Source organism: Xyrauchen texanus, chromosome 9 (assembly GCF_025860055.1).
Source record: "Xyrauchen texanus isolate HMW12.3.18 chromosome 9, RBS_HiC_50CHRs, whole genome shotgun sequence".
In the NCBI taxonomy this organism is placed as follows: domain Eukaryota; kingdom Metazoa; phylum Chordata; class Actinopteri; order Cypriniformes; family Catostomidae; genus Xyrauchen; species Xyrauchen texanus.
The window spans coordinates 30113406-30138863 of record NC_068284.1 but is presented as its reverse complement, the minus strand read 5'-3'; the positions used below and the strand labels follow the sequence as shown (position 1 = coordinate 30138863).

Genomic DNA, 25458 nt, shown 5'->3' with positions numbered 1-25458 from the left:
AAACTTGGTTGTCATTTTATGTCCAATGTAAAATCTGGGTACTGAAGAATAGAGAAGGAATAGCCAGGGGTATACATAATACACAATACTACTTTTTTGGTCCTTTAAAAAGTGGGAGGCACATATACAAACTGTTGTAATTCCTACACCGTTCACCTGATTTGGATGTAAATACCCTCAAATTAAAGCTGAAAGTCTGCAGTTAAAGCACATACATTGTGGTGGTGTATAGAGCCAAAAAGATTAGAATTGTGTCGATGTCCAAATATTTATGGACCTGACTGTATAGTTTACAATAATGCCAAGACATTATATTCATTACATTATGCAATGGTTTTCAATGCTTTGGAGTTGTTGGAGGTACAAAGAGTATTTAAATAATATTTCAAGTCTTTACAAAATGTGCAAATAGGGGCTTTATAGACATAAATTTACACTTATGTATAAAAAACTTGGCAAGAAAAATAAACAGATTGATCAGATAATATTATCTTAAGTTATCAAAACTGTGAAAACCAAATAAAACGTCTTTAAAAAGCAAAGAAAATCTAGTTAAAATAGAGGTACATACAAACAAACAAAATTTTCTCCAAAATACTACAGCATGGACACATTCCCGAAAAAGGTGAGGGGCAGATTCATCTACAGCATTACAGAAGGAGCAAAGTGGATCTATTTCAAGGAGCATGTTTCTTAAATAAAGATTGACTGGGTAAAAACGGTGTAACAGTTTAAAGGACACCTCCTTAACCTTGTTGGTAATTAAATATTTGTGAGGTAAAGACCATACGACCTGCGTCAGACATACTTATGTCACGTCTCGGGTGTGTTGTGTCATAAAAATAAAATGTTTAGGTCACTGTGTCAAGGTAAATATAGTTTAATACTCAATTTTTAAACACATCTTGAGATCCCTTTGTTCGCATTTGCTCTCCTTCAAGTGTTTCGAACGCAAGAACGTAATGCATGTTTGTGTTGTGTATCCGCTGAAGGGTTGTTAATGTTTTGTTCACTGTATAAACTGCACGTTGCTCACACAGCTGAAATTTCACTTACTGCCCTCTGGAGTAAACAGGTGGTACTACAAGCTTGCATTTCTCAGGAATTTCTCAAGAAAGCATTGCGATTAAATGCGTTAATTTTTTTAACGCGTTATTTTTTGTTAATCGCACGTTATTAATGTGTTAAATCAACAGCCCTAATAAAAACCTAATGGCTTATGAATCAGTGTCTCCACCTAGTGGCTGAAAGAAAGTAACTATTAACAAAGACTTAAGTCAGTGTCCTTCAAACAGAAATTGTAATCTTCTCTCCGTTATTTGTGTGCAGTTGATGACCGATACAGTTGGGAATCCAGAGGAAGAGAGGAGAGCAGAGTTTTATAACCAGCCCTGGTCTCAGGAAGCCGTCAGCCGTTATTTCTATTGCAAGGTGAGACCCATAAAAATAACTAGATTGGAATCTTTGTTAGTTATGTCAAGTTCAGAAGTGAGACTTTCACTTGATTTTTTAATTTACAATTTTATGTTTTTATTTCTTTCTTTTGTGTAGATTCAACAGCGAAGACAAGAGCTTGAACAAGCTTTAGCATTGCGAAGCACCTAAAACAATTCAGAACTTCAAGAATGAGTAGACAACTGATCTTTATCCTGGGGCTTCACTATGATTTAGTGGCCTCCACACTGGGCAGTTGTCCATGGTCTTAAAAATATTAGACAAGACCACTTCAATATTGAGGTGTGGACTGATTTAAACTATTAAGTTTGCAACGTGAGATGAAGATAAGTGTAATTGTTCTGTTATTTAATGTATGTTTAATGTATTTACAGTCACAGTACAATTAAATTATGACTGTGATTTGGGTATGAACAAATATATAACAAGGCCATCTTAAAATGTAAACACTGGTCATACACAAATACAGCAGCTATTAAAATATTTTTACATCTGTTTTTAATGCACATGAACTGTAAATATGCTACTGACTATGTGTCTTCTCACTTACAAAGAGAATTTAACTTTTGAAAGGGTAAAATCAAATCAATTAAGCTTTTTGATGCCTCTGAATTTTTTTTGTATCCAAAAATGAAATGCAGAAAGTTAATAATATGTAAATATAGATACTGGATGTGCCATGTTGCTTTTTCTACATTTATAGATATTCAAATGTTGCTTGCAATTTTTCTGTCTGTTTTCTGCCTGTGAACTTGCATTAGGCAAAAGCGATCATAATGAAATCCACTGGATTAAAATTAGCCAGATGTCGTCATAATTCTGATACACTCTATACAGTATATGGAAATGAACACTTATGATTCAGTCTATGATAAAGAAACACATTCTGATTTATTAACACATGCAGTACGTTAATATAGATGTGTATTGTTAAAAACTCAAAATATCATTTGTTTATAAATTATGTTTAAAAATGTCTTCATTTTCATAGGCTTATCACACCAGGAAGGTTGGTGCACTGAAATTTTGCCTGTAAGATACAATAATGCATGTTGCACGTGAATAGTTTCATGTTTTGTTTTTGTAAAAAAAAAAAAAAAAAGCTTGGTTTTTAGCATGATTCTGAATTTTTTTTGGATCTTTGTTGCCTTAATATGTCACTGAGGATGCACTGAGGAAGCATTAACCAAAGGTTAAGAACATTAACATTATCTTTGTAAATGCTTATCAATTAGTTCATTTTCTGAAATGTTCCGTCACAACTGTTGAATGCATTTGTATACTGTGGCCTGAGGTGTTACAGTAGATAGTTACTACATTATTGAGAAGACTAAATCTGTTATGAATAAATGTAAAAAGGTGTATAATTCATATTCAGAGACATCGAACCTAGCTTTTGTACAAGGCATTCTTGTGTTTATGTATTCTATTTAAATAACTGTGCATTGTGTCAATTTTGGATTTTGCTAATAAACATTCATTCAAGCATACAAGATTTATAAATAGTATAAATACAAAATAATGATTTTTGTTTTTTCTTTTATTCCCCTATTGATGACCTTTTTATTGCTTTTGAATTATTCCCACAATGTTCAGTACACATATTTTCTGTGTCGTAACAGCGAAACAAAACGCCCTGGAAAAAAGTAATTCGTTGAATATGCAAACAAGTAGGTGGGGTATCATTACGTTTCTACATATGATTGGTTGGTGAGCCGGTATTGGTGACACACGAGTCTCAGACCGCTTGTAGCGCGAGCATGAGACCGCTTCTCTGCTGCTAGCGCTCCATCACTAATCAGGAAGAGAATTTAGGTAAGACACCGGTAAAATCCCACAAACGTTGTCTTTCGGCTCATTTTTTATTATTCCAGTGATTTTGTCAAGAAGAATATTCTCAATTCAGTTACAAATATAGCTGTATCGTTTAGAGGCCTTTTGGGTGATCAAGCTAGCTTTGCCAGCTAGCTCGTGGGGACACAATGAGACAACCACGCGCTCAATTTATTTAACAATGTTTAGTGGTTCGTATCACTTTTATGTTCTAAAATTGGTGGTCTAATGAAATATTACAACGCGAGCTGCTGTTCTGTTTCTAGGTGGCACTATTTACTAGCAACGTGGGATGAATTGGTGTTATATGGCAAGAGTTAGCATGGCTAATGAAGTGGCACATTGGTTGGGCCTTTAGAGTAAACCGATCCACATTATTTGCTTGATTGTTGAACATATAATTATATAACATATCATATAATTTCGTACATTCATTTATTTCCCAAACATATTACAATATATTTGTGGGAACTGCCGTGGAATATATATATATATATTTTTTTTTATGCCGGTATCGTTTCGTGCATTGCCGTTAATCAGCTACATTGCGTCAGGGAAAAGTACTGCCTGATTGTACTACACGTGAGCCGATCATCTGTCCTCCGGTGCCTACAGCTTAGTATTTTAATACCAGAGCATAATATAACCCCATGCTCAGCACTTGAATGATTTAGACGAATCGAGTGTTAATAGAATATGTTTGTATGTTTAGGAACATTATGTTCTTTGATGGTTGTTGCAGCCCATAATTCTTTTACACATACGATGACGATTACATTTTCTCGGAATAATCTTGAACTAAAGTGACATCGGGTACCAGCTCTTAACTATACCGATAGCAATACATTTGAGTATACAATTATTGGTGATTTGTAAACAGCAAATATAATTGGTGTCTCTCTCCATCAGATTTTCAAGGGTTGTTCTGTTCCTGGGATCCAGTTAAAATGCCGTCTGATTTGGCGAAAAAGAAGGCAGCGAAGAAAAAAGAGGCAGCCAAAGCTCGTCAACGCACCAAGAAACCAGAGGACATAAACGAAGATGGAGACAAACCTGAGGAGCAGGAGAATGGAGCTGCTGAGTTCAATGGTATGAAGAAACCGATAGATTCTCTAATCCAGTCTTGTTTTTTGACTTGCTCTAAAAAAAAAAAAAATTTACCTCCAATTTTTGGCAATTGCATAATGGCTCTAGTTCATGGTGTTTCAAATTGTTTTTATTTTATTATAATAATAAAAAAAGTTGGTATATTTTTTTTTCCCAATGTGGTTCTAGTCCTTTTTCTTAAGAACATCAGATCCATTTGAATTGTCCTTTTTGTCTTAATTACAGGGGTCACTAGTTTGACAAAGGAGCTGGATGAGTTAGAGTTGAAGAAAATGGAGGCACGAGCAGTAACTGGCGTGCTGGCATCTCATCCCAACAGCACTGATGTGCACATCAGCAGCTTGTCTCTTACCTTTCATGGACAGGAGCTACTCAGTGATACTAGTTTGGAGCTCAACTCTGGCCGTCGCTATGGCCTCATAGGGCTCAATGGAACCGGTAATATCCCTTAAAATGACCCTGTTTGCATGCATTTATTCAAGGGTTTTTGCTGAAAGTGGTGTTTTGAAAGGTCATGCAATCGAGAAAGTAATTTTCCTTCCACCATTTAGGGATTAAAGGAAAGCAGTTTAACTTGCCAATGTTTCTCCCAGAAAACGTGGCGTTCTTACAGGTCTTTGTAGAGTGTGCATGGAACAGCCCGGATACCTAACGTCATAGTAGTTGTGGGCAACATGACCAAAATCGATGATTTTCATAGATAAATCAATACAATTTTATTACTATATTAACCGTTTTGTATTGTCTGTTTTTGGATTATTTGGTCAGTGAATTAAATGCTTCCAAATACTACTTTTATTTGGAACTTGACTATAGTCTAAGTAAAAACTAAGCAAAACACTCAACTTGGTTTTTAACCGTTCTTAACTTAATACTAAATTTCACAGTTTGTTTCATTTCAGTCTGATATGTTGTTGACCAATATTATTATTAACTTTCGTCAAGAAACTAAAGATCTATCCAAAGCAATGCAACAAAAAATAATAATGCATAAATAAAAAAGAAATCCAATGAAAATAAACTTGCATAAAATATCCAAAATTATGTAAACACAAACAAAGCAGCGCTCGAGATATTGCATGTGACACGCACACGAAACGCGGATGAGCGTTTCAGACTAAAAGCATATTAAGCACTTATGAAGTGGCATACGTGAAATAAATGTAATTGATTTTGCTTGAGAGGCTGCAGAAATTGTGTAATGCCATAAAAACCCTTTAGGTGTTTCTTAAATTCTCTCTCACGTGAAGCCCATACTCCCTGATAGATAAGCCAGCACTGTGCTCATGGATATTTACATGTCGCAATATATTTACACTATATAACAAAATCTCTATTGACTGCCACTTTATATCGTCACCGCAATGTATAACGTAATATCGCCCAGCCGTGTGTCATAGGATGGAGCCATACATCATATCAACACGCAGTGGAAGAAATTTAACATTTAACTGGCAGCACAGTGAGAAAAGGGAAAAGAACATGCACTATAAACTATATCCATTTATACAAACCACTTTAAAATATTGACCACTGTCCCTCATGTCTGCATGTATGCGCTAAAGTACATTGCGGGAATCCTTGCAGTGCAATTCTGCTGCAGGTTGCGATGGAAAGTTACAGAAACAAGTTTAAGTTAGTTAATTTTGAAACTGGTATTGGTTATGTTGCATTTGTTAATAAAACAATATAAATTGTACGAACATGTCATACACATTTGTTACTACACATCGATTACCCATTTTCAAAAAATGACACATTCCCTGGTAAACAAGAATGGTCTCTGTTTCAAATTTTGTTCAGGCAAATCCATGCTGTTGTCAGCGATTGGCCACAGGGAGGTACCCATTCCAGAGCACATTGATATTTACCACCTGACCCGTGAGATGGCACCCAGTGAGAAGACTGCTCTGCAGTGTGTGATGGAGGTAGATGAGGAGAGGATCAAGCTGGAGAAAGAGGCAGAAAGACTAGCGCACGAAGACGGTGAGTTACAATAACATTGATCACATCTGGACATGCATTGCTGCATATTTTAATAGGTTAGGCCTGTAAGGTGCTCACCACGTTTTCATAGGAACTGCTCCATTTGTAGCAGCTTCCTTTCCTAGGCGTGGAATATTGAAGATCTCATTTTGAGAAGGCTCCTTAATGCTGTACAGTTAAGGAATCTCATGGATGAGGAACAAAGATATGATAGGGTATGTGTTGTAAGATACGTGATATCCAAGACTGGTCTGATTGTTGTTTTATATTATTTTTCCCCCTTTAGCTGAATGTGAGAAGCTGATGGAGTTGTATGAGCGTTTGGAAGAGCTGGATGCTGATAAAGCAGAAATGCGGGCCTCACGGATCCTCCACGGTCTTGGATTCACTGCTGCCATGCAGAAGAAGAAACTCAAAGACTTCAGTGGTGGCTGGAGGATGCGTGTTGCTCTTGCTCGGTAAGCCTTTAAACCTCTTGATTGCGACCCCCTGTTAAGTTCAGAACTGCTGGGAGATGATGTAACAAAAGGCCGAATGATAGCACAGTTGCCTTTGTGTAACTGTGCAATGACAAAAACTGTCTGAAGCGTTTTTTCTGATCCCTGTAGCTCTTTGGCAATGTGGGCATTTTAATTTGCATATCTTTAAACAATCACAGGAGTCTATGAAATCAATCACTCACAAATTTTCTTTTACTTTAGGGCACTGTTCCTCAAGCCATTCATGTTACTGTTGGATGAGCCAACAAACCACCTGGACTTGGATGCGTGTGTGTGGCTGGAGGAAGAGCTCAGCCAGTAAGCTTCTTTGTTTAAAAAATAAGACTGTCACCAAACGCATGCAAAAAATATTCCTGTTTTATGTGGGCTGTTGCTGATGACATGATGTTAACAAAAGGCCGAATTGTAGCTCTTCCGTCAAGCAGGTTGCTCTGTTTACGGATAAGAGCTTTGACAAAAACTAGACCGAAGCGTTTATCTGATCCATTGGCACTACCCAGATGCAGTTATTCTTGACTGTTTAAGCACCCTGTTTTATCAGTCATTATTCCAGTTACCATGTTCTGCTAGGATATTGTGGCACGTTTATGATTAAAGTTTTCCTCACACTGGTTTCTTTGTTTTCTCTTTCCTCCTCACAGGTTCAAACGTATTTTGGTTTTAATATCCCATTCACAGGACTTCCTCAATGGTGTTTGTACCAACATTATTCACCTGCACCAGCGCAAGCTGAAATATTACACGGTAAAGGGTCCAATTATATCACCTTTAGATAATTTACGGCTGTTACCTAACAATGTCAAATATGCTGTTTTATTTCCCCAAAATTTTTTTTTACTTATCCTTTTTGTCTTGTACAGGGTAATTATGACCAATATGTGAAGACCAGAGAGGAACTCGAAGAGAATCAGATGAAACGGTTTAACTGGGAACAGGACCAGATAGCGCATATGAAGGTGAGAATTTGCTAAACCTCATCTCCTAAAATTTTCCTAACTCCTCTGCATATGACTTATTAATAAATGTTCTAATGCCTTGGGTTTCTAACTGGGGATGGTGCAGAGAATTATATATAAGTAAAATAAATACAATAAAACGCATTATAAAAAAAGAATGGCTTTGTAGACACTAGCTCTCAGAGCGCACCCATGTACCAGTCACGTTGGCATTAATCTCTATGCTGGAATGTCATGTGAGTTTATCCAAAAGTGGATGCTAAACAAAAAAAAAGGTTAAGTTATCGCATTTTCATAAGGACAAACATGTATTTAAAAGCAATATGTAAAATACAGTTTCAAATCATTAATAGAAATGTTTAGCCGTTAATCAATGTATTTGACGCATTGCCGAATGTGTGTCGGACTGAATTTATGGTTATTGGTCGTCATTTTTTATTTGCTCCAATGCCTGAAACATGATGCATTTTGAGAATATAACAGTAGTGGACAATACCTGATAAAACTTCCAATAATTGTCCATTATGTACTGCTGTTTTTAGTGCAAAATATATATTTTTTGGCTTTTATTTTTTATATATATATTATTAATTATACACACACAACATTATTATGTGTCTACACTCACTGAGCACTTTATTAGGAACACCTACTTATTAATTCAATTATCCAATAAGCCAATCATGTGGCAGCAGTGCAATGCATGTAAATATGCAGATATGGGTCAGGAGCCTCAGTTAATGTGCACATCAACCATCAGAATGGGGGGAAATTTTGATCTTGGTCGTTTGTCTTTGGCATGATTGTTGGTGCCAAATGGGCTGGTTTGAGTATTTCTGTAACAGATGATCTCCTGGGCTTTTCGCGCACAACAGTTTCTAGAGTTTACTCTGTATGGTGTTAAAAACAAAAAAACATCCAGTAAGCAGCAGTTCTGAGGACAGAAACGCCTTGTTGAGAACAAAATGGCCAGACTGGTTTGAACTAACAAAGGCTACGGTAACTCCGATAACCACTCTGCAATTGTAGTGAGCAGAATAGCATCTCAGAATGCACATGTCGAACCATAAGGCAGATGGGCTTCAAAAGCAGATGGTGATGTCGGGCCCTTGATTAGGACCATAGTGTTCCTAATAAAGTGCTTATATAGTGAGTATATAAATCTGCAAAACACAAAATGGGGTGAGGTGGTGGTGCAGTCTGAAAATGTTGCCGGTGGGGTGGGTGCCTGCAGGGGGCTTACCCCTTATCTAATGTATGCCTTTTTGATCCTTAGAACTACATTGCTAGGTTTGGTCATGGCTCTGCTAAGCTGGCCAGACAAGCTCAGAGCAAAGAGAAGACTCTACAGAAGATGGTTGCCTCAGGTCTTACTGAGCGTGTTGTGAATGACAAGGTAAGCAGGATGGCATTTTGTTGTTAAAGAACCACCATAGTGAAATGTTTCTGGTTGCATAATCTTGCCCCTTTTTAAATATTGTGCAATACATTTTAGTCTAGTGAAATGACTCCCTAACCATTTTTTTGTTTCTCTTTTAGACCCTGTCATTTTATTTTCCTCCCTGTGGGAAGATCCCCCCTCCTGTCATTATGGTTCAGCATGTCAGCTTCAGGTATTCGGATGACACGGTATGAACAACCTCCCCAACTACCTTTTATGCACTTGTATGTATCATCCTCTCCTGGAATGATGTTGGGTTTCTTTTTCTTTTTTAAAGCCTATTATTTATAAAAACCTGGAGTTTGGAATTGACTTGGATACTCGGGTGGCCCTTGTAGGGCCCAATGGGGCTGGAAAGACTACTTTGCTGAAGCTACTTACTGGAGATGTAAGCCATTTTACCTCTGTAATTACAGCACTTTTGTATGAATATGAATTCACATGTTTTGTGAAATGCAATATAATTATCTCTCCTCTCAGGTCTTGCCCTGCGATGGTATGATTAGAAAACACTCCCATGTGAAGATTGGCAGATATCATCAGGTATCCATTTTATATGGATTATTCCATTTTTTTTTTTTACAAAGTAGCTACACTATTATTATAGTAAAAACTTTAACTAAATTAAAACTATGTTAGGAAATGTTTTGATTTAATCATTTAACTTGCATTTAGCAATTGGGAAGTCCAGTTTTAAAGACTTGATTTGAAAAAGAAATTTAGCATTTTACCGTGGCACCAACAATCATGCCACAGTCAAAAGCAGAGATTACATTTTTTCTACATTCTAAGGGTTGATGTGATCATTAACTGAAGCTCCTGACCCGTATCTACGTGATTTTATGCACTGCACTGCTGCCACATGAATGGCTGGTTAGATAATTGCATTCTAATAACGTGCTCCGTATGATTAACTTGTGTGGATATTTTTATGGATTTTTTTTTTTTTCTTTTTTTCGGTAGCATCTAACCGAGCAATTGGAGCTTGATCTTTCTCCTTTGGAGTACATGATGAAGTGTTACCCTGAGATAAAGGAGAAGGAGGAGATGAGGAAAATCATTGGTCGCTATGGTCTCACAGGCAAACAGCAGGTGGGTTCTTTTCAGAGTTTGAAATGTATTTATTTTTTGACATTGCTTATTGCATGTCTTGTGATTGCTTGGATGAATTTGCATGTCATGTTGACTTGATCTCTTAAACTAGGTGAGCCCCATTAGAAATCTATCTGATGGACAGAAGTGCCGTGTCTGCTTTGCCTGGCTGGCCTGGCAGCATCCCCACATGCTCTTTCTCGATGAGCCGACCAATCACCTTGACATTGAAACCATTGATGCTCTGGCTGATGCAATCAACGACTTTGAAGGTGGAATGATGTTGGTTAGCCACGACTTCAGGCTTATTCAGCAGGTACTGTAAAGCTTTTTAGTTTTTGTAACTCATCTAGTACTAATTATTTTTTTTATTGTTTTTCTGAAGATAACTTGAGTAATAGGGTTTTTATTTTCTATACAATTAATTTACCGGAGTTCCTAATGAACAGCATCTCTGTCAGACTTATGCAGTTTACTTGTTGATTGTTTAATTGTTGGTTTGTGTCCCTGTAGGTTGCTCAGGAGATCTGGGTTTGTGAAAAGCAGACCATCACAAAATGGAATAGGGACATTCTGGCCTACAAGGAACATCTGAAATCTAAGATTGACAAAGATGCATGACCTATAGCCATAGCCTCCAAAACACACAAATTGCAACATCTCTGCTGATACAAGTCTTGCTCTCCAGGACATTCATTGCATGTTGGTTAGACTGCAGTCAAAGCACTTCCTTTGTTTCAGTACCACCTTTTACACTTGAGTCCTTTTTTGGGGTTGCCACTGGAGACAACTGACTTGTTTTCTTTGTTAATATGCATTACAGTATTTAGATTTTACTTTTGAAAAAACCTATTAAATTCATGGTTGTGCACTTCATATTTTTATTATTAGAACCCTCCTGTTTTGAGACTGGTCAGATCTGTAGGAAAAAGGTGGAAATATAAAATAGTTAACTTCAAGGGCTCTTGAAGTTGTTATTTTATCATTGTTTAAAGCTGTATTTGCAAAAATGAGATGTCTAATTAAAGGTTGCATTTATTGATATGGCCTGTGCTTTTTCTTTGCCTTCAAGATCATCTTGAACAGAGCTTTCTCTGTTTGCTCTTACAGAACCAAGAAACTAACGGTTCATTTCAGTGTGTTCTTGACAGAATAATTATAACTGTTCAGATTAATTGTTGACAGCTAATGTTTAGAAACGTTTTCATTTGCAGATGTGTAAAAACAAAATTGACAATGATAAAGTAGGTTTGTAAGTAGATATTGACATACTTGAAGGGGTGAAATCTGTTATACTTGAAACCTTTGGAATTACTAGCATTTACTTCAACATAAGGGTATTATACATCTATCCTTAACCTTTTAAATTTAATATACACTAAACCATGTTTTGCAGGACACGAGTAATAAACTAGTACATGTTGGTTAGAGCCACCAAAGTTAACATTTAAGCTGCAGCGGTTTAGTTTAATCGCTGTACACCTTCTACTCTATGCTGTAGGTTTGTCATTTCCGTAAACACAGGATGTACGTCACTGCACGGTCGAGTTTATCGTTTTTACTTGCACCTTTGTCACGTTAGCCGTTCCATTAAGGTGAGTTAAAACATAGCTCGCTATAATTAGTAAAATGTTTTGGCATTAGTAAAATGCGGAGTAAAATGTTTTGGTTCTAAAAATGCCTTTTTTATTACGTATTATAATTCATTTATGTACTCCAGCACGAGAGAATGGACTTGACAACGGTAATCTATGTGCTAGCTAAGCTAAGTGCTGTCATTATATAAATTAGTCCTGTTGGAATGATACTGTCGTTGATATTAAATTAAGCATAACCGTGTTACTCCATTCTTTTACATTCATAGTTTAGAGTAGGAGATGTTTGAATATGTTGTGCGTTTGCCAGCTCTGCAGTCACGAGCCAGGACAATGCTAAATTGCAGAACACTTGTGACAATACCGTGTTTATAAAATGCACGACAACGTCATAAACGTTAAGGGTAAATATGCTTTATAGTAATAAACTTATCGTACTAAGAATAGGCAAGCCATAAAGATTAACTGTACGTTCACACCAGAAGCGGCGAGAGCGGCCAAATTCGCTCTGGCTGCCCTGCCTTCGACGCTCGTGGACGCTCTGACGTAGTTGAAATAGGCGGCAACGTTTGTTCAGAATGCTTTGTTTTGTGAACTATATTTAAAGGGGGCCGCAATTTAAACATCCAGACATGTCGACCATTTTTTGCCGACCGATCACAAGTAGCGTATATACTCATGAACTCTTTAAAATGTGAAAATAAGAAATCGATCGATGGCAGAAAGTAATTAAAATTACAGTTGTTTGTTATCAAAATAAAATACATTTGTAATAACTGTGGTCTTGGTCATATATTACAGGGAAACCCGTCACGGCAATAATTCGTTTCTCCATTTTATCTTCGGAACGAATGTTTGGTGGGAACCAAAGTTTACACGGTTGTGTTCTCGACTTCGCTATAGCGGAGCACTTCTATATTCCAATAGGTTGCCGCCGAACCGCGTCACAGCTCATTACCATAATGTTGACTGCACTTGAACTTCCTCCATCTGACGCCCAAGCTGCTTCTCGCCGCCGAGAGACGCTGGCTGTCATTGAAAATGAACGACTTCCGGTCGATTTGACGCTCTCGCCGCCTCTGGTATGAACGTACGGTAACTATGCTTGGCCAACCAATGATAGATGAGGAGCTTTCTGCAATTTTTAATCTTGAAATGGTTCAAAGTAGAAATCTCAGTGAATTTGGTATGAATTAAGAATTGTCCTCTAAAAAATATATGAAAGTGTCATTGTTGACGCTTAAAGGGATATTCGGGGTTCATTACAAGGTAAGATCAATCGACGGGATGTGTAGCATAATCTTTCCTTAAAAAAAGAGAGCAAAAAATTGGGTTCCAGTGAGGCACTTACAATGAAAGTGAATGGGGGCCAATCCGTAAATGTTAAAATACTCACTATTTCTAAAGTATGGCCACAAAACATAATATGTGTGTAAACATGAATTTAGTGTGATAAAATCATTTATTAACCTTGTTTGTGTTAAAGTTATAGCCCATCTTACAACTTTGTTGCCATGACGATGTAATGTCAAAAAACCTTTTTAAAAATTTTTTTTTAAGAAACTTCACAGTTCAAATACTACATGAGTGTTAACCAAATAATGAATGTAATTGTTTTTATACAATTATAATCTTCAGATTTCTGCCTTTAAACCCTCCAAATATTGACCCCATTCACTTCCATTGTAAGTGCCTCGCTGTAACTTCGATTTTTTTAAAGAAAAGTCCAAATTAATTTTTGTGGTAATCCACTTTGTGCCACAAATGCTGTCAATGGAGCTTAAGTTGAACCCAGAATATTCCTTAAACGATTACGGATTGCCCCATTCACTTACATTGTTTGTGCTTCACTGTCAGGGACAGATTACCAACCAGGCCAATGGGGCCAATTCCCTTGGGCCCTTGACTACCAGGGGGCCCTTGACTGTCCGGGGGTGCACTGGGCTTTAAGGCTGCGTGATCTTGTTTGGTGATCACCCTCGCTTGAAAACACTTTTGGGCTTGAACAACGAACCCAAAAGAATATTTAATGTTTCTTTCTTTTAGAGTAGACCATGAGTCTGCCAGCTGCCCCACCCAGCTATGCTGAAGCTATAGCAGGAGATAAAGAACAAGGATCTAGTAACTTCAGTTATGCCACCCAGCCACCTCCAATGCCACCACCAACCATGCCCATGCACCCCAGCTGGGCTTTTGTGCATCCTGGCCCTAGTGAGTGACATTATATTGCTATGAAAAATGTAGATATAGACAAGTTAACTCTTTGTAATTGTCTCTCAGAACATTTTAACTGCAGCTGGTTTGTCTTACTGTTGTCAAAATATAGTCTTTTATCATATTTAAGTATTTTTAAAGTCTTTCTTCTCTTTTTGAACATGTTTCTAGTGCAATTTCTCATGCGGTCTATTCTTTAAGGTCCAGGATATTCCAACGCTTATGCTACCGACATGTCTTCACCCTTCTCTGATCCGAGTTCCAATAGCAGCTTTGATGGCCTCAATGGAACCAACTGGGAGGACAAGAATGTCCGCCGCATGTTCATAAGGAAGGTGAGAAGCTCTCAAGCATTTTTTATACTTCTATAAACACAAAGCAACACTATAAATAAAATAAACATAACAATTGGTGAAATGGCCAAATAGCCTAAATTTAAAACATAAATTTTACTTTCAGGTCTTCTGTATCCTCATGGTTCAGCTCATGGTCACATTTGGTGTAGTGTCACTCTTTACATTTTGGTAGGTGGTACATACACATCATGGCAATGCAATAATGGCAAGAAGGGAAATTAACCCTTTTTGTTTTATTACAACCCCAGAATTAATGTCCTGTCTTTCACTTGTGCAGTGAGCCAGTCCGGAAGTTTGTACAATACAATCGGATTTTCTATCTTACCTCATAGTAAGTAATCACTACAATTCATTTTTATCAGTTGGGTAGTTTTCTTGTCAACTGTTTCATTGGCTTGTGAATGACACTGGTATGTTTTGTACAGCATGACTTTCATGGGAACATACCTGATGCTTGTATGCAGCACAAATGCACGGTAACCATAAACATTTGTTTAGAAATTTCTCCTATTTATGACATATTTACAAGTAATAGATTAAATAGAAAATGATTTCAGGAGCTGTGTGGTTCTTTGATAGCCATTCATACTGTGTATTTAGTTTTTATTTATTTGTGTAAATGCTATTTGTTGTTTCTTTTATCTACAGACGAAGATACCCTACCAACATGATCCTCCTTGGCATTTTTGTAAGTACCAGTAATGCTACTTAATTATGTCATAAATTCTCAAGTTAAATGACAGTAAATGTAACAGCCAGATTGCACTTTATAATATACATATTTCAATGTGCATTTTATATTTATAGATAAGAAACAGGGTGAATATTCTTTCTTTATTCTTAGACGCTTGCAATGTCTTACATGGCAGGCATGCTTGCCAGGTAAAAAAAACAGTTTCATTCACTTTTACACAGAAACATAATGCTGCACTGTTCTAGATGAAAACATTATTAGGGACAATATTTTTTTGTAAATAATAAAATGCTGTAATATTTAAGTAATAATAATGTTTATATTATTAAGATCGATTGACTTGATGATATTAAAGGTGCACTCAGTAATTTTGTTCCCTCATTTAAAAAGTTATATTTTAAAGAATGCTTATTTTGAAACATATGTATAAAATCATGACCACTCATGTGAGATGAAGAGTTCAGTCATATTAGTAATCTTATGAAAGCTCTTATTCTACAGCCGTGGCCAAAAGTATTGGCCGTGACATAAATTTTGTGTTTTGCAAAGTTTTCTGCTTCAGATGTTGTGGTGTTGATTCACATTGTTTCTAGATTATTGTGCAGAGCAATCAGATGAATTTTAAATAATTGCAAAAAGCTTCATTGGCCAAAAAACTTTATCACAAAAACCCAAATTTAACAGTTTTTTGGACCTGGCACAAAATGAGCTAACATAATTTCATTCTGATTGGATTATAAGAGCAGACAGATTGCTATAAAAGGAGGGAAGAAGTGCTTCCAATCATTGTGTTCTTGTTTGCAATGGTTACCTCTAAAGGAAGATGTGCAGCCATCATCGCTTTGGATCAAAATAGCCTCACATGCAAGGAAATTGCTGCAAAGAATATTGCACCTGAAAGAACCATTTACCGGATCATAAAGAACTTCAAGGAGAGAGGTTCAGCTGCTGTGAAGAAGGCTTCAGGACGTCCCAGAGTGTCCAGCAAGTGCCAAGAACCGTCTCCTCCTGAGGAGTCAGCTATGGAATCGTGTCACCACTAGTTCAGAGCTTGCTCAATATTGGCAGCAGGTTGGTGTGAGTGCCACTGCACGCACAGTGAGGCGAAGACTTTTGGACAATGGCCTGGTGTCAAGAAGGGCTGCAAAGAAGTACAATAATTGGACAGCATAAGACTGGTTTAAAGTTATTTTCTCTGATAAAGCCCCCTTCCGACTGTTTGGGACATCTGGAAAATCAATAGTCCGGAGAAGAATAGGTGAACGCTACCATGATTCCTGTGTCGTGTCAACAGTGAAGCATCCTGAGACCATCCGTGTGTGGGGTTTCTTTTCATCCAAGGGAGTGGGCTCTCTCACAATTCTGCCCAAAAACACTGCCATGAATAAAGAATGGTATCAAAACGTCCTACAAAAGCAACTTCTCCCAACGTTCAAGGAGCAATTTGGTGATAATCCGTGCATTTTCCAGCATGATGGAGCACCATGTCACAAGGCAAGAGTAATAATGAAGTGGCTCGGAGATCATTACATTGAAATTTTGGATCTGTGGCCTGGGAACTCCCCGGATCGTAATCCCATTGAGAACCTGTGGTCAATCCTTAAAAGGCGAATCGACAAGCAGAAGGCCACAAATTGTGATAAACTCCGAGCACTAATAAGGCAAGAATAGATCGGCATCAGTCAGGATTTGGCCCAGAAGCTGATATCCAGCATGCCAGAGTGAATTGCAGAGGTTTTTTTTTTTTTTTTTTGCACTTATGTAGCACCTTTTTAACCGTAGCGGTATTCAAAGCACTTTAAACTGCGTCTCATTCACCCATTCACACACACATTCACACACCAATGACAGCAGAGTTGCCATGCAAGGTGCTAGCCTGCCATTGGGAGCAATTTGGGGTTCAGTGTCTTGCCCAAGGACACTTTGGCATGTGGGCCTGGAATCGAACCGCCAACTCTGCGATTAGTGGCCGACCCGCACTACCACCTGAGCCACAGCCACCCCACAGGTTATGAAAAACAAGGGTCAACATGGTAAATATTGACTCTTTCATATATTGAATGTTTCTGCCAATAAAAGCCTTTAAAACGTATTAAATGTGTATCATTGTTTTCCAGTGTACCATAGAAACATGTGAAAAAATTATCTACAAATACTGAAGCAGCAAACTTTGCAAAAGCTGAATACTTCTGGCTTGATCTCAGTAACTGCCCTGTTATTGAGCACTTTCATTTATGGATTAAATTAATCCTGATTTACTATGCATAGTACATTTCTACAATGGCATTGGAAACTAAAACTTACTGTGTTTTATTGATGCAGCATCCAGACCACTAGGTGTCAGTGTAAGCCATATTTTGACATCAAAAAATTACTGAGTGCACCTTAAATTAATTTATTTAATTAATTATTATTTGAATGAATATGAATTATCCCTTTTCAAACCTGATAAAAGAAGTTGTTTAACCATTAATGTAACTATGGTCAATCCATCAAATTAGGAAACAAGAGCCACTTTTCCACCATTGGGCCGAACGATTCTGAGCACGGTGAGGAACGGTTTCAGTAGCATTTCTACTTGAGCACGATTCAGCATGGCATGATTACAAACCGTTCTCAACCTGGATTTCTCTGCACGGTTAGCTAATCGTGCTCAACCATGCTGGTGGAATGACTAAGTACCTGGGGAATCATGATATGCCAAGGTAACTCATTTATTTTTATATAACTATCAAAGTTCACTATGGTGAGGTTGATAACATTTTATAAAAAATTAGTGTATGTTTGGTGTTTCTTCATGATTTTGTGATGATATTATTTTTTCTTTTCGCCATTTTCGTCAGGGAGGTAGATTTGGTCTTGCTAGCTAGCTTATTAAAACTCATATAATAAATAATTATATTATTCGTATAATATTTTGTCAATAAATGCCCTTTTTATCTAGTCTGGGAACTTTTAACTTTCTGTGTGTTTGTGTCCGGTGTAGGCCTGTCCTGCTTATTAAATAATCGTCTAATCACGGTTATTCGAGAATACTATTCTTTGGCAGCATGACCTACACAATATTAGGCAGGTGGTTTTAATGTTGTGGTTGATCGGTGTATTTTAAGTATTTTGTTATTTAAAATATAATGTAAAGTTTTTAAAGCCTTAATGGAAATAAGTTAAATATAAATCATTGAATTCTTAAGGTATATGAAGCACATATACATATACTATAAAAGCATGTTAATTTATGACAATAATCTGCATTATCGTGGAAGTCCTAAAACAGACACTTAATCATCGTAATCGCAGTTATTTGTAGTTTTCATAATCATGACCGCCCTAGTCCTATGGCATACACAAACCCTCACCAAATGATGGTAAACGTCTTGCCTTTTTCTCTTTTCTTTCCTTTTTTGGGACATGGGCCATGTCTTTCCTGTGCTTTTGCAGAGTAAAAAATCAGGAGAAAAAGCAGTCCATAACTGGAATATGCGATCATCCTCCAATCGTACTCTTTCCAACGTTTTCCTTTCACGCCATCTCCAACTGATGTACTTGTTACGTGTGTTCAAGCACCACAGTGGAAAAATGAAACCCTAACCATGCCAACTGGCCTGGATCAGCACGGAACAAGAACCGTTTCGCATCAAGAACTGTTCGGCCTGAAGTTGGAAAAGCAGCTATTGTGTACATCTTCTCTTAACTAGTACCCACTAGTACCCTTGTACATGGTCATTTAGGATAAATTTAATTGAGATGTTTGCTTAGAATTTTTGTTTGCATGGATTTATTTTACAATGGTCCCCAAAAACACCTACATTTTACCTATAATATATTATTTTAAAAAAATTAGCGACATTATAGCAAGATACCTCTAAAAGCACTACCAGTTACCGTATGCAAGTAGAAGCTTTTCTGGATCTGTCTATAAGTCGTATGCATCACATTGTTTTTTAGTTTTCTCATTATCTCTCTCTCTATCTACAGCTACCATAATACCAAAGTGGTAATGTTGTGTCTGGGCATCACAGCACTGGTGTGCTTGGCCATCACACTGTTCTGTTTCCAGTCCAGGGTGAGCTCATTTTGTGTATCCTAAACGGCTTTCTTCAAATAGTTAATTTATGGTTAATTTGCTAGAGCATTGTCTTCTGTGATTCAGATTGACTTCACTACCTGTCATGGATTACTTTTCTCGCTCATGATGGTGCTGATGATCACCGGGCTTCTGCTTTTCTTCACCGCACCGTTTGGATATGTAAGCTGCTTGCAAACTCCAAAAATACAGAGCATCACTTTTATGCTGTGATATAATCACTTAAAGACTCAGTTTTTTTTTTCTTGTGTTTATGCATTTACTGTTGAAATAGGAAATTTGGGTGGGACATATAGAAGGATTTGTGCCGTTTTCTTTTTTTGTTAAAGCTAATAGGGTTTTTGTTATGTCACAGCCATGATTTGCTACTTGCTAGGCAATTGCAGGTGGTATTAGAGTGAAGGAATTTATCATTCTAGAGAGCATCTGATTGGACAAAAACCCTGAGTAGTGTAAGAGGAGTCATCAATCATTTTTGTAAAGAGAAAAGACTTAATCTGAGAAAAGTCAATGTTTCTTAAAGTTAACATATTTACAAAAAGTTGCAAAATTTTAAAGGGATGGTTCACCCAAAAATCAAAATTCTCTCATCATTTACTCACTCTCATGCCATCCCAAATGTGTATGACTTACTTTCTTCTGCTGAACACAAACCAAGAGAATATTTTTTTAGGAGAATATTTCAGATCTGTAGGTGCTCACAATGCAAATTAATGGGTACTAAAAATGTGAAGCTCCAAAAAGCAGATAAATCCAGCATAAAAGTAATCCATATGACTCCATTGGTTAAATCCATGTCTTCAGAAGCAATATGATAAGTTTGGATGAGAAACAGATAAATATTTAAGTCCTTTTTTCTGTAGTCTTATGGATTACTTTTACACTGCCTTTATGTGCCACACAATTCAGGTGAGCCTCCTCAAACGTCACCCCAACAAAGCTTATTAATTATGTGCCTCTTCTCCTGCCCAACTCCCATCGTGAGCATGGCTGAAGGATGGCCCTAAGAGGCAGGACGACAATGAGGGAGTGAGGGATGGATCATTTCATTTAGCACCCATTAACTTGCATTGAATGGATCAACAGAGCTGAAATATTCTTGTAAAACTTTCTGTTTGTGTTCTGCAGAAGAAAGCCATTTTTATCTGGGATGGCATGAGGGTGTGTAATTGATGAGAGAATTAAACTTTTGGGTGAACTGTCCCTTTAATGCTGATTTCATGAGGTCTTTAAATTTACATAACATAGTGTCATTCTAACATCTCCCTATGTCTGTGATTTTAGATACCCTGGTTGCATACTGCTTATGCTGGATTTGGTGCTCTGGTTTTCACTCTGGTGAGTACCCTTAACAACACAAAGTATAATAAATACATGTTATTTTTATGAGATGTTGACATGTTTATGTACTTTTTGTCATTCTTTAGTTTTTGGCATTTGATATGCAGCTGTTGATTGGTAACCGGCGGTACTCTCTGAATCCTGAGGAGCATGTGTTCGGAGCGATCTGCCTCTACATGGATGTTGTCTACATATTCCTCTTTTTTCTTCAGCTCTTTGGGAGCCGTGAGTGAGGTGTTTGTGTAGAGCCCTTTAAAACCGGGCTTGAGTTCAGGCTTTGTCCTCTATCACACATAATAATATATAAAAATTATATATATATATATATATATATATATATATATATATATATATATATATATAGGATGCAAACTACACACCATTCAGCTAGTCACCTTTCCTGAAGCAAATTTGCCCACGTTTGGTGACTTTTTTTTTCTCCTTAATAAAATCCCTTAAAAGGGTTGCATTAAGCTTAAACACTTGAAAATACAACAGAAAGCTTTAAATGCAACAATAAATCAACAGAAATTATACATGCTGTGACTTTCTCACATTTTTCAATGGTCATGAGTTTGCATCACTGATATATATATACACACACGCGCTTCTCAGTTACTCCAAGGTTTGGTAAGGAGTGAGCAGTCTTCCTTCATGCCGTGTGACCGTTGACATTTGTGATGTGTGTTGTTTTTATTTCCTGATCATGGTTAGGCAGCTCTTTGCACATCTAGAATGCACCCTTACTGCAAGAAAAACATACTGCCAACCAGATACTGTAAACACATGCTTTCCAGGGTAGACAATCACTACACATAGTCAGTGTGAGGAAGGTGATCATTTGAGAACATTATGTTTCTCTCCTCAGTTGAAGTGATTAAAAAAAAACAAAAACAGTCATCTGCATATAAAAAATATAATTCCAGTTTACAGTAAGCGGAAAACAGTAAATGTGTGATTTAGTGGGGACTGTAGTGACTGTATTTGTCAAAGGTATTATCCCTTCGTTTACACGTTACAAAGAAAATAATCTTAATCCTGACAGGCAGCTGTTTGCTGATGATCACTAAATGTATAACAGTCCTAAGCTTTCAATAATAGTTTTGTGAGATTTCAGCAACATTGTGCAGTGAAATGAAAGCTGAGCCAGAGAGGTCCATATGTGAATTTTTGTTTTCCTTTGTGCAATAACCTGATTTTGACTGGAGGACAGCAGCTGTACCTACAGGAACTTGTTGCGGTCGTTAAATATGTTGTGCCTCCTTTGAATGCTGTTTGATAATGAGGTATCAGTGTTGGTATAAAGAGTTTCTTCATGGTTGCTCTACATATGCAGTCGGATTTATAAAAAAAATATATACTTAACTCTGTCATGTGATGCTGGCAGAGCTTTTAATTGTGGCACTTCATTCAACAAGTCAGTCGTGAGGTCTAGAATATAAGTCTATAAATTGCCTGACTTGTGTAAGCGTGTGATGCTTGAGTGTTTTTGCTCATTTTAAAAACTTTTGATGCTTTAAAATGTTTTGACTGAGTTAAATGTTTTAGATACTGAATTATCAGGTGCTGACCTATTTGAAAAGAGATGACTTACTGATAAAATCTAAATGTATCATATTCTTAAGAGATTAAAGAAGGTAGGTATCATGTACTTTATACATGGGGTTATTTTTCCAAGCACATAAGGCTTATTTTCCATGGGATTTAGTATACAGCACTTCTGTGTCTCTTGAAGGAATAGTTTGTTCATTTGCTCACCTTATGCCATCTCAGATGTGTATGCCTTCTGCTGAATACAAATGAATATTTTTATTCATTGGAGACATATGGATTCATTTTATGCTGCCTGTATGTCCTTTTGGGGCATCATTCACTTGCATTGCATTGACCTACATAGCTAAAATATTCTTCTAAAAATCTTTGTGTTCTGCAGAAGAAAGAAAGTCAAACATTCAGAATGGCATGAGGTTGAGTAAATGATAAGACAATTTTCATTGTGGGTGAACTATCGCTTTTAGAACATGTAGATCTAAAGATTGTGTTATGTTTTATATTTGGGAAAGCTTTCCTTAATTAAAACACCTACAAATTCTATATATATAAAAAGTTCATTTTTTTGTAATTTATGCTTCGAACAACATTCCTCTTTGCTTGCATTTTTGTACTGTTTCTGTAAGTGAATCACTCGTCCTCTAGATTGATAGAGGGATACTTAATTTATCCCATTGGGGAATAAGGGGTTTAGGCAGAGAGCCTCATGAAACCATACCCTTTATTTCTTGATTCAAGGCTATGTTAATACTTTGTTACCAGTGTAGACTATGTGGCTGTTTAAAAAACACTACATCATATTTTAAAATTAACATTTTATATGTGCAACAATTGTTTGCTTTTTTCTTTTTTTATATAAAAATGTTAAGGCTTTATAGGCATTGAAAGCTCAGTTCAGAACATGCTATGTTTTGAAAAACATAATTCAGTGGAAGGATTGAAATTTTGAATAAGGTGATCTATGTAAGTTTTTGTGCAGTTATTATTGTTTATGTGCATACTAAGTGGGAGTGACTTTTTGTGTATGTCGATCACCTTATGCCTTTGCTCTCTCTCTGTGCACTTTTGTGTCTACAAAATTAATACGTTTAACCTATAATTACTGCATGATCTGTGGTAAAGGGACTCTTACATAGTGTCACCCACTGTGTACAAACCTAGAACAGAAAAGAAATTACAACCAAGCATTGTACTATTTTGTCCCATTAATAAAACACATATGTTGGCCAGTGGGTAATAATGGGATATTTTGTTGTTTTGTTACCTCATCTGTGCTTTATTAAAATGAATAAACAGAACAGTGAATCAAAACTAGGTGTCTCAATTTATGAGTGAATTTAATTCAATCATTATGGACATACATACACCAACCACTTTATTAAGTACACCTATACACCTACTTATTAATGCATTTATCGAATCAGCCAGTCATGTGGCTGCAGTGCAATGCATAAAATCATGCAGATGTGATTCAGAAGCTTCAGTTAATGTTCACATCAGCCATCAGAATGGAATTTATTTTTTATTTTGAGCATGACATGATTTTTGGTGTCAGATGGGCTGGTTTGAGTATTTCTTTAACTGCTGATCTCCTGGGATTTTCACACACAACAGTCTCTAGAATTTACTCTGAATGGTGCCAAAAACATCCAAGTGGGGGGCAGTTCTCAAATCAAATCACTTTATTGTCACACTACTGTGTACACAAGCGCAACAGTAGGTGAAAGTCTTGTGTGCAGTTCCGAATAACATAGCAGTACCAATTATAATAAACAACATATTTACACAACACAATTTACATAACAAATGTACACACACAACACAATATACAATGTACAGTAAACAATACACAATATAGAATACACATACAATAAAAATAAAAAATATATACAGTAGTTGAATTGGGGAGAATATATTTGACAGTCCAGTGTGTGATACAAGATGATAATTAATAAAGTGCAGTGTTGATTGGTGAGAGATCAAGTGTTCAACAGTCTGATTGCTTGGGGGAAGAAGCTGTCATGTAGTCGGCTGGTGCGGGTCCTGATGCTGCGATACCGCCAGCCTGATGGTAGCAGTGAGAACAGACCATGACTCGGGTGGCTGGAGTCTCTGATGATCCTCCAAGCTTTTTTCACACACCGCCTGTTATAGATGTCCTGGAGGGAGGGAAGCTCACCTCCGATGATGTTTCTGGCAGTTCGCACCACCCTTTGCAGGGCTTTGCGGTTGTGGGCGGTGCTGTTACCGTGCTAGGCAGTGATACAGCCAGTCAGGATGCTCTCTACAGTACTGGTGTAGAACCGTGTGAGGATTTGGTGGTTCATTCCAAACTTCCTCAGACGTCTCAGGAAGAAGAGGCGCTGGTGAGCCTTCTTCACAACGGCCTCAGTGTGGACGGACCATGTGAGTTCCTCAGTAATGTGGACACCGAGGAACTTGAAACTGCTGACTCTCTCCACCGGTGCTCCATTAATGGTTCTGCAGACAGAAATGCCTTGATTATGTGAGAGGTCAACAGAGAATGGCCAGACTGGTTCAAACTGACAAAGTCTATGGTAACGGTGATGTGCACAACACATCGAACCTTGAGAGATGTGCTACAACAGCAGAAGACCATGTCGGATTCTACTTCTGTCCGACAAGTACAGAAAGCTGAGGCTGCAGTGGGCCTACCTGTGTGTACCTCAGCAGAAATCGAGATTCATTAGACCAAGCTGTTTTTACAGTCTTAAACTGTCCAGTTTTGGTGAGCATATGAGATATCAGCATAAATCAGGGCCATTTCTAGCTATTAGCATTATAAGCACTCGCTTAGTGCCCCAAAGCCACCAGGGGGCCCCATAAAGCAAGGTCATTTGTGTTTTTTAATTTTTTTACATTTGCATATATATATATATATATATATATATATATATATATATATATATATATATATATATATATATATATATATATATATTATTTATTGTAAAAAAAAAAAAAAATTTTTTTGCGTAATCATTATATTCCAATGTTTATTTAATATATTCAAATGAGTTGAAGACTGTATTATGGTGTAATTCTTGGGTGGACCTCCAAATAGGAATTCGCTTAGGGTCCCCATATGTTCAGAAACGTCCTTGACATAAATTATACACTTGCTCTGGTGAATATGAAATTTAGCAAATTAGGTAATAACTTTAAAATATGTTATTCTCTTTTGAATTACTAAGTTTATAAAACCACACCTCATTAAAACTAAATGAAATAT

The 25458-nt window shown here is 37.0% G+C and overlaps 3 protein-coding genes across 7 annotated transcripts in view; all 3 read left to right on the top strand.

Moving 5' to 3' along the window:
* The window catches only part of LOC127649193 (SWI/SNF-related matrix-associated actin-dependent regulator of chromatin subfamily D member 3-like), a 36755-nt gene extending 33820 nt beyond the window's left edge, over positions 1 to 2935 (top strand). For all 3 annotated transcript variants that reach the window (XM_052134186.1, XM_052134187.1, XM_052134185.1), the window contains 2 exons: positions 1330 to 1431; positions 1552 to 2935. In XM_052134186.1, the coding sequence (XP_051990146.1) occupies positions 1330 to 1431; positions 1552 to 1605 (156 nt within the window). In that variant the 3' untranslated portion in view covers positions 1606 to 2935. The remainder of the gene's footprint in view (positions 1 to 1329; positions 1432 to 1551) is intronic.
* Positions 2936 to 3169: 234 nt separating this feature from the next.
* On the top strand, positions 3170 to 11399 carry LOC127649090 (ATP-binding cassette sub-family F member 2). Its single transcript, XM_052134017.1, has 15 exons — positions 3170 to 3270; positions 4198 to 4377; positions 4621 to 4833; positions 6199 to 6381; positions 6668 to 6839; positions 7083 to 7178; positions 7523 to 7625; positions 7742 to 7837; positions 9114 to 9233; positions 9377 to 9466; positions 9556 to 9666; positions 9759 to 9821; positions 10242 to 10370; positions 10483 to 10686; positions 10884 to 11399. The coding sequence occupies exons 2-15, from the start codon at positions 4236 to 4238 to the stop codon at positions 10989 to 10991; spliced, it is 1830 nt and encodes a 609-aa protein (XP_051989977.1). The 5' UTR covers positions 3170 to 3270; positions 4198 to 4235; the 3' UTR covers positions 10992 to 11399.
* Positions 11400 to 11897: 498 nt separating this feature from the next.
* Positions 11898 to 20959, top strand: LOC127649282 (protein lifeguard 2-like). Of its 3 annotated transcripts, none has more exons than XM_052134321.1 (13): positions 11898 to 11965; positions 14012 to 14176; positions 14381 to 14514; positions 14639 to 14703; positions 14813 to 14866; positions 14961 to 15011; positions 15184 to 15223; positions 17731 to 17778; positions 17873 to 17934; positions 19205 to 19292; positions 19380 to 19475; positions 20598 to 20651; positions 20741 to 20959. In XM_052134321.1, exons 2-13 carry the CDS (start codon positions 14020 to 14022, stop codon positions 20885 to 20887), a joined length of 996 nt encoding a protein of 331 aa, XP_051990281.1. In that variant the 5' UTR covers positions 11898 to 11965; positions 14012 to 14019; the 3' UTR covers positions 20888 to 20959. The 3 variants fall into 3 exon arrangements, with proteins under 3 accessions (XP_051990281.1, XP_051990283.1, XP_051990282.1); XM_052134323.1 differs by lacking the exons at positions 17731 to 17778; positions 17873 to 17934 and adding exons at positions 13823 to 13934; positions 15380 to 15417 and having other exon boundaries at positions 11944 to 11965; XM_052134322.1 differs by lacking the exon at positions 11898 to 11965 and adding an exon at positions 12094 to 12114.
* Positions 20960 to 25458: the final 4499 nt, after the last annotated feature.